The sequence below is a fragment of the Oreochromis niloticus genome, linkage group LG3 (genome assembly GCF_001858045.2).
Source record: "Oreochromis niloticus isolate F11D_XX linkage group LG3, O_niloticus_UMD_NMBU, whole genome shotgun sequence".
Taxonomy (NCBI): domain Eukaryota; kingdom Metazoa; phylum Chordata; class Actinopteri; order Cichliformes; family Cichlidae; genus Oreochromis; species Oreochromis niloticus.
Window position 1 is genome coordinate 41,721,045 of NC_031967.2, and position 9,100 is coordinate 41,730,144.

Sequence of the window (9,100 nt, forward strand, 5' to 3'; positions counted from 1 at the left end):
CCATTGTTTTACTCTCATTAATACATTAAACTGGTCACAACAATTAATTTATTAGTCATTTTTCTCTCTCCCTTTGTTTTTTAAAAGACAAAATCAGTGTGTTTTCATCAGACCGCTCTCACATCTACAGGATAAAGGTTTTTCCCCTTCCAGAATGTTTCATTTGACTGTTTTTCTACACAAACATGACCAACTTATTACTTTTTTTTATTTCTACAGGTCTACATGTATTTCAACACTAATTTTCTCTTTGCATTAGCAAAGAGAAACAGAGAAAACCACAAATAAATCCACAAGTTGTGAACAAGCTTTCATAAAGAAGAAAGAGAAAATCACTCCAGACAATATAAACCACATATTGTGGGATTTCTATCAAACAACTAACTAACTAGTGATGTCAGCAGGGTCTCCATGATTGATAAAAAGATGTCTGAGGTGGTAGTCTGTAGCACGGGGGCACCACAAGGAACAGTACTCGCCCCTTTCCTCTTCACCCTGTACACGTCAGACTTCAGTTATAACACGGACACTTGCCGTCTCCAGAAGTTCTCAGACGACACCGCCATTGTGGGTCGGGTGTCGGAGGGAAACCAACTGGAATACAGGGGGGTCATCAATGAATTCGTCAGCTGGTGCAAACAGAACCATCTTCGCATCAATGCCAGCAAGACGAAGGAGCTGGTGATTGACTTCAGCAAGAAGCCACACCCCATTACACCGGTGAACAAAATGGGTCTAAGGCTTCTCCACCTGCTACGGCGGCTGAGATCCTTTGGGGTGAACAGGACACTCTTAAGGATGTTTTACGACACTGTGGTGGCGTCTGCTATCTTTTATGCTGTGGTCTGCTGGAGTGGTGGAATGGCAGAGAGGGACAGGGGGAAACTCAACAAACTGGTCAAGAGGGCCAGCTCTGTCCTGGACTGTCCGCTGAAGTCCATCGAGCAGGTTGGGGAGGAGAGGATGTTGTCTAAGCTAACATCCGTAATGGATAACACCTCCCACCCCCTGCATGAGACTGTACGAGCACTGAGCAGCTCATTCAGCAGTAGACTTTTACATCCATAATGTAGGAAGGAGCGCTACCGCAGGTCATTCTTACCAGCAGCTGTCAGACTCTATAATGCAGCTTAACATTCTTTTGTTTATCTTACTCACCAGCTTGTTTGTTTGTTTGTTTACTGTATATTCGATACATAGCTCTGTACATTTTATACATCTCCGTACAATTTTTTTCAATGTTTCTATACATATTCTGTACATTGTTACATGTATATACCTGTATATACAAACTTCGGTTGTTTATGTTTATAGGACCACCTTGAGTCTTCCTTTTATATTTTATTTTCCCTTGCTGTAAGAGCTCTGTAACACCAACATTTCTCATCCGTGGGATAATAAAGGTTTATTCTATTCTATAAAGTCATTAATAGAGCAGCTGAGTGCATGTGGTCTGGACTCTGGAAAGTCATGGTTCAGCTGTAGAAAGACAGAATACCTGCCAAGTATTTCATGGATGTAACCATTTTGAGATATTATGTGAGAAAAGCATACTGATTGTTAATTTAATAATCATTAATCAATTCAATTCAATTTTCTAATTAGCAACTGAACACAACAGCAGTTGCCTCATGGTGCTTTATATAGGCCCAGGAATCTGAAGACCATTTAAAGGTTCCTGGATGAACACTGCTTGTTTTTTAGGAATTTAACTGAATTTTTAGGATTTTACTGTACTGATTAATTATGTTTGTGTGTTTGTGTAGATTTTTATTAAAACTTTTCAAACCTGTGGTGACTGTAGCAGACGAATGAAAGTGAAATGCTGCCTGTAAATACAATCAGATGACACTGTGTTTAAAGAAGAAATTTGAGAAAGTTCAACAAATCAACCAAGTGAAGAATTCCACTTTAATTACAACAAGTCAAAGTGGACACAATTCATGGAAACTATCCCCAGAGACCAAACCAAGCATTATATCAGGCAGTAAAATGTTTATTTTTGCTGTAATATTTAATACAACATTTTCACACGAGAATCGCTTCAAGATTTAAGTAAATCAAAGAGAAAAGTGCAGGAAGTGGATCAAACCACTGTCAGCCATATGATGAAGTGTGATTTAATTAAGACAAACACTTACTGACTTTAGTAGATTCAGTTACTACGGCAACAGTCCCTCCTCCTCCCCCTCTTCGCCCTTTGCCTGATAATGTTGAATTCAAAACAGCTTCTCTGGCTCCCTCTGCTGGTTAAACTGTTGAACTGTTGAATTTCAGTAGAATTAGTAATCGTGTTTTTATTAAAATAAAATCATTTAAAGTAATTAAATAATTAGAATATTGATCATCTGAACCTTTGTTTTAAGAAGTTGTCTTTTTATTTTTGTTGAATACACCTGACTTAAAGCAACACTTACTGTTGCCTTCATCATAAATTCCAGGGCATTCCTAATATTTTGGCCAGTCTATCACCATACGTGAAGAGGAAATCATGTTAGTAATTCATTTCAACAAGAACCTGGAACAGGGGCATGTTTATCACCTCTTTATTTAACAGTTGCTGTAGTTTTGAAAGCATGATTGGAGTGCTCCATATCATTTATTTCATTTAAGGCATGAGTTTCTGTTGGCCAGCAGGGTGTTGGTGGAAACTGTGCTACTGTAGGCCAAAGATGAAGCAAGATGAGAGGGGGAAGGTTTGTTAGGAGACAGAGAGACATGTTAAAGGAGCCTCCAGGCAGGCGGAAAGGAAGATGAGTCAACATGCTTAAGTTATCAGTTTTAAAACAACGATCAGTGATTGTTCTTTTTAAAAGCATGTGACAATAATTAAATGCTGCACTTTAAAAATTAGCAGTGGGTCATGGTGAAAGCAGCCACTCATTTAACCTGAATCCTTGATTTGCTTTGTGACTATGAGGTCTGGCTACTAGTTGTAGTTTCTTTTTATTGTTTTCGCTCAGCTTTTCAGCTCCATCTTTTCACCACTTCTTCCACACTAAACTTTTCCTACAAGCTGGGGACAGGCTGGTGAAGTTAAGAGATTTGATCGGGCAATCCAGTGTCAGTAATGAAAATGAATGAATGGGCTGCTGTCAGTGGTTGTACAGCTGGTGCAAGCCTTTCAGGCCTCCTCTGATAATTTCAGTGGCGGATACTGAATCAAATGAGACATCAAAGTTCATTCTCCTTTAATAACCACAGCTGTGATCCAATGTTTCTTTCACTGGTTTAAAGGATTTCTCAAACCAGTTAAGGAAGGTTTACACACACAACAGATTACAATTACACAAGTGCTGCTGATTGGCTGAGGAAGAATAAAGTAGTCATGGTAAACCAATCACATGACCAATTTAAGATGACATTGCAACAAGATGCTACCAAAGACAACCCTGAGTGTCCATTTCTGCGTTAAAAGTGTGGACTTCAAACTACCAGTTTTTAAATTGTGTTGATAGGCCACATAAAACCAGAGTTATGATTACAAATATCCGCAATGTTTTTTTTCCTGAATACCAACGTTGTGTTTACTGTGGGAAGAAATGGTAAAATATGTATTTTCTAAGGGAAGCACTTGTAAGCATTCTCTGCTTGCTACGAAGAAAGATTAGAAAAAACCCGTGTTTCCTATAAGTGGAATAAAATTCTACTTTTTATATTGAGTTTTATGTTTTTTGTCTGATCAATTGTTTCAGATCAATTGTTTTAATATAGTATTTCAAAATGAAAAAATAACTGTAAATTTTAACATGTAAAGTTGTGCTGAAAAGAATGATACCAAACAAGACAAGACAAACAGTTTTTAAAGGTGAAATGTAGAGGTAAAATCCAAAGCAGACAAAAAATACCAATTATACCTAGTATTTAGTCACTTTTATAATAGTTTTATGAACCCATAAATTGGAAAAAGAAAAAAATACTGGGCCAAGAATGGACCCTGAGTCATTCCACATAAGAGCAGGGTTTTTATGAGGAAATATATACCCCAGCCTTACAGTTAGGCTGTAAAGTTGCACAGTTAACTTTAGGATGTAAAGTTAACTGTGCAGTTTCAGTTCAGTGCTGTGCTTTATAACTTGAAATAATAACTTGAAATAATTTGTGATATTTTTTGTAATACAACAGTTTCAACAGGACTTAAGTAAAAGTTTAAAGATCTGTCTACAGTTGGATAAAACTTTTGGAACAATATTTAATATTAGCAGGAACACAGTGTGAAGCCTTCTATAAATAACATAGTGTCAGAAATATCCTTCAAGTTGCAAGAAAGAACATGGTCCTGGATTGATTGTGCGTCGATCCATTGGTAATTCCTCAGGGCTCCACTAGGGGGATTCGCGCCTCTCGTCCTTCACTCTGTACAAGCCAGCGCTTTGTGTCAGTATCATCATTCATCTCTCCTCCCCGTTTCCCCTGTTTAAGGTAACTGCATGCACAGATAATGGCGTGTTATTGTTAACTGTTAGCCCTTCATCATTGTTTATTGTAAGGAAAGAGATGAATTGTGGACAGTTTTTGCTGAGAAGTTTCAGCTGAACTCCGTTGCTGTTTAAGCTAGCTTTGTTGGTGTCCCGCCTTATTGAATGACAGTTTTTCTGCCACTATCTGTATTTAAGTTAACTACTGAAAGACATGTACCGCGTTTGAAGTATTATTTCATTACTGTGGAAAGTCGGTGAATGTGTCAGGTAACATGTGATTTAAAAAAGATGTATTTACCTTATGTTACAGTTCAAGTTGTGCACCGTCCAAATACTCTCATCAGTTAAAACAGGGCAACTTAGTTTGGAAACTGTGGTCCTGAGACAGAGAGAATATGGTTTGGGTTGTATTGTTTTTGTAACACTCAATACAGACGAGTGAAAACGAGAAAACATGAAACGTGATCGTTCATTCACCTCTCATCATTATTTCCATGGTTTAAGGGCACAAAAATACCAGCAATCTTTACAAAATGTTTTGCAAATTCGCCAAATTATAAGCCTGAAGACAAGACGTTATTGAAGAACAGTGATGTAAGAGCGGTCAGACTCAGGACAGGTAACTGGTAAATTTTTACTATAACTCTGTATGATGGAAGGACTGAAATAATGTTTCAGTATCTAACATTTGATCTGTGAGTTTATTCTCCCAAAACAATACTTTTATTGTTTTGACATTTACAAACCAAGGTTATTTTTTATTATAAATATGACCTTCTGAATTTACTGTTAAATAACTTTTTGGTGCCACTTTGACTTCTTTCTGATATATTTAATATTTAATTAGTACAAGAACAACATTTAAATGACATATAAACGTAATGTTAGGAAATTATAGAAAACAGATAACAAAAGGTCAAAGGAGCATCTATTCAGTGTGACTGACAGGTGATCTCTGTGCAAAGTAAAAACAGCACAACCGTGAGCTCTCAGCAACTCCCATCTCAACAATGATGGAGACAAAAGAAAGTGGAAAATAAAACACACATTTTAACTAACTGTCCATCAGTGGCTTTTGTCTATTTCAGTGTAATGAACTCTGCAGTATCTTCATGATCCAAAAAATCAAGTCCAGCATAGAGCGGCTGAGTGAATGTGGTCTGGACTCTGTGGAGGAGAGTCATGGTTTCAGAGACGCTGTAGAAAGACAGAATACCTGCTCTGTGATCCAGGTACACTCCTACTCTGGAGGACCGAGGACCTGAGAGGGGAGTTTTGACATTGTTGTGCCAAAATATATAACTGTTTGTGTCACAACAAAATGACCAAGATTTATCATTTAATCCAAATATACATTCACTGAGGCCGCCATCTCTGCCGATATTCTTGTATGCGACTGCTACACCAACTCCTTCCCCTCTCCACTCCACCTCCCAGTAACAGTGTCCAGTCAGGTTCTCTCTACTCAGGACTTGACAGTAATAAGTGAATCTGTCTGGATGACGACAATAAGACAGTGGATAACTCATAAATTTTGCTTTTCTGTTCCCCTCAGATAATAACAGATGTGTGTTTGCTGTGTTTGGATCCAGTGTGATTTCACGTGAATATTTTAAGAATCCAGCTCTGGTCTTTGGCTCTGGTGGTGACAGTAAAACATCCACTTCAGTGACTGTCAGTGAGATGTTTGTCCATTCCTCTCTCAGAATGTCCTGTAGTTTATCTCTGGTCTCTGACACAGCTGCTGTCACATCCTCAAAGTACCTCAGAGGACGAATATTGATGCTGGATGAGTGTGTAGACTCACTGAGTGCTGACAGTGAGGGGTAGTTGTGTAGAAACTGGTTGTGATCCTCTGTGTGTGAGAGCTGCTCCAGCTCGCCGTCTTTCCTCTTCAGCTCAGCGATCTCCTGCTCCAGCTTCTCCTGAAGCTCTTTGACTCGACTCACTTCAGTTTCCTGCTGGGATCTGACCTGCTGCTTCACATCAGAGCTTCTTTTCTGGATGAGACGGATCAGCTCAGTGAACATCTTCTCACTGTCCTCCACTGCTTTATCAGCAGAGCCATTGATGGCCTCCACCTCCTGTTGAAGCAGCTTCACATCTTTCTCTCGCTCCTGGATTCTCTGCTGGATGTTTAGTCGTCTCACCTTGAGCTCCTTCTGCTTCTCAGTCCTTTCTGCTGCAGCTGGGACTGTTTCATGGCCTTTATGTTCATCCACTGTGCAGAGATAACAGATACTCTGCTGATCAATACGACAGAAAATCTTCATCACCTCATTATGACGAAAGCAGATGTTCTCCTGGAGCTTCTTGGAGGGGGCCACCAGCTTGTGTTTCTTTAATGGAGCTGCATCATAGTGAGGTCGAAGATGTTTCTCACAGTAAGAGGCCAGACAGACTAAACAGGACTTGATGGCTTTCAGCTTCAACCCAATGCAGACATCACAGGCCACATCTTCAGGTCCAGCATAGCAGAGATCAGCTGGAGCAGCTTGGAGTCCAGTCTTCTTCAGCTCCTCCACCAACTCTGCTAAAATGACGCTTTTCTCCAGGACAGGCCGCGGTGTGAACGTCTTCCTGCACTGAGGGCAGCTGTGGATTCCTTTACTGTCCTCTTTATTAAAGTGGCCTTCAATACAGTTCATGCAGTAGCTGTGTCCACAGGTTGTAGTCACCGGATCCTTCAGTAGATCTAAACAGATCGAACAAGAGAATGTCTCTAAATTCAGCTGAACTTCTTTCTGCTCCATTTTTCCTCTTAGCACTTTTGAATGTCTCAAACAAAGAATTGCTGTCAGACTCTGTTTCATATAGACTGCAGATAAAAAGGCGCAGTTTGGACTTTGGCAGCAATTATAACATTTAATTTATCAGGTTACTATCAGTTTAAACTTTGTTGTGTCCTCTGTCCTAGTTTCTGTAAAAGTCAGCACTGTCTGCAACTAAGCTAACAACTGAATCTAACGGCAGCTCAAATTACAGCAACATCCACAAATAGATTTTCAAAGTAAAACCGATGAAACTTTAGCAATACCTGTGATGAAGCGTGAAAACTTCTGACCTAACACCTGGTACCAACACCAACCAACTCCAACTAAAGTATTCAGTAAAAATTCAGGAATACCAGGGTCGGAGGTCTGCACAGCCATGCTTTCTTTGAGTTAGCTGGCTCAACAAAACCAAAATCATCAGTCTGACCCCAGACGGCGGTTATCAACTTTCTTTTCTAACTCAGGCTTGTTATGTTTGCAACACACTCGGGGAAGTAAACTTGAAAGTATCTGTTGGAAAAAAAACTCCTCAATTAAAACTTAAACAGAAACAAGCAACTAAAAAATAAAAACTAGGGAACTAAACTTGGACAGAGAACTAGGAAAATACTCGGAGCATGGAGGAAACACACAGCACGGAGAGGATACGATGTGACAACAGGCAGGTAAAGACTGAGGACTACAATACACAGGCAGGATAACGAGAGGATGGGGAACAGGAGGAAACACAGCCGAGACTAATCAGACATAATGAGACGAGGGGAAGCAAAACTAGAAAAATAATCAAGGAACATAATTACAATAACTGAAACACCAATACCAACCCAACCCGGGCTGGTGGTGGGGAGTCCAAGAAGGAGGGCTCGAACAAAAACAGTCCAAAACAGAAGAGCTCAGGGGGATGACTCAGGGGTTGACGGCACATAAAGGCTCCAGGCATTCCCTTAAGGGGACTGCCCCTATAGTTATCTAGTAGTCACACAAGCATACTGCAACATTGACACCTCTAGGTACCCCAATTGCGTCAATTTATGTTGGGGAGGTCAAAGTCGGGTCAAATGAGTTCAGTGCCTGACGGGCTAACACATGCCTCCTACAGCGTCACTGTTATCAAGGACTATAAAATATCACATAACAGTGAGCATTTACTGGTTTGTGACTGCAATAGAACTGCTTTGTTCACATAGCGGAGGTAAACTGTGGACATTGTGACAAGACTGAGCAGGTGGATGGCAGTGCCTTTCCTCTGCTCATTATTCCTTCAGTTTTACAGGACTGTGATCTGTATTCACGACCAGTGTAACAAGGCCTTTTCTACCTGTTCCTGTCAGAGACAATTTAGAGGAATGGGTGATAGAGATCTACAAATAAACAGTAAAAACAAAATCTTTTTGCTTTCAATAATATAAGAGAATAATGCTGCAGAGGTTTGTTCATTTGGTCATCACAGTACATAAAATGGTAGAATAAGCCTAAACATATGAATGTATCTATATTACCACTAATTGCACTTTCAGCAAATTTTGAACAGCAGTCATTTAAACATTAAAGATTACTCATAGAGCTGGGCGATATAAGATTTTTTTCATATCACGATATGTTTTTTTTCATTTCAGGCGATAACGATATATATCGTCGCCTCTGTCAGTGCGCCCCAGGGTGGCTGTGGCTACAATGTAGCTTGCCATCACCAGTGCGTGAATGTGTGTATGAATGGGTGGATGACTGGATATGTAAAGCGCTTTGGGGTCCTTAGGGACTATTAAAGCGCTATATAAATACAGGCCATTTACAGGCCATATCACGATATAAGCCAAATAACTATATTTGTAAGATTTAAATGTGCCGTTGCTCACAAGTAAAATGTGAAATAATCAGCAGCTTGTTTTAATTAAAATATTTATT

At 39.6% G+C, this 9,100-nt stretch overlaps 1 protein-coding gene across 1 annotated transcript; it reads right to left on the reverse strand.

The window, feature by feature from the left end:
- Nucleotides 1–3,095: 3,095 nt before the first annotated feature.
- LOC100704730 (E3 ubiquitin/ISG15 ligase TRIM25-like) lies at nt 3,096–8,257 on the reverse strand. The gene is made up of 3 exons (XM_025904976.1): nt 7,459–8,257; nt 6,682–7,116; nt 3,096–3,157 (listed from the first exon to the last, which is right to left on the reverse strand). Exons 1-3 carry the CDS (start codon nt 7,571–7,573, stop codon nt 3,096–3,098), a joined length of 612 nt encoding a protein of 203 aa, XP_025760761.1. The 5' UTR covers nt 7,574–8,257.
- Between the last annotated feature and the right edge of the window lie 843 nt (nt 8,258–9,100).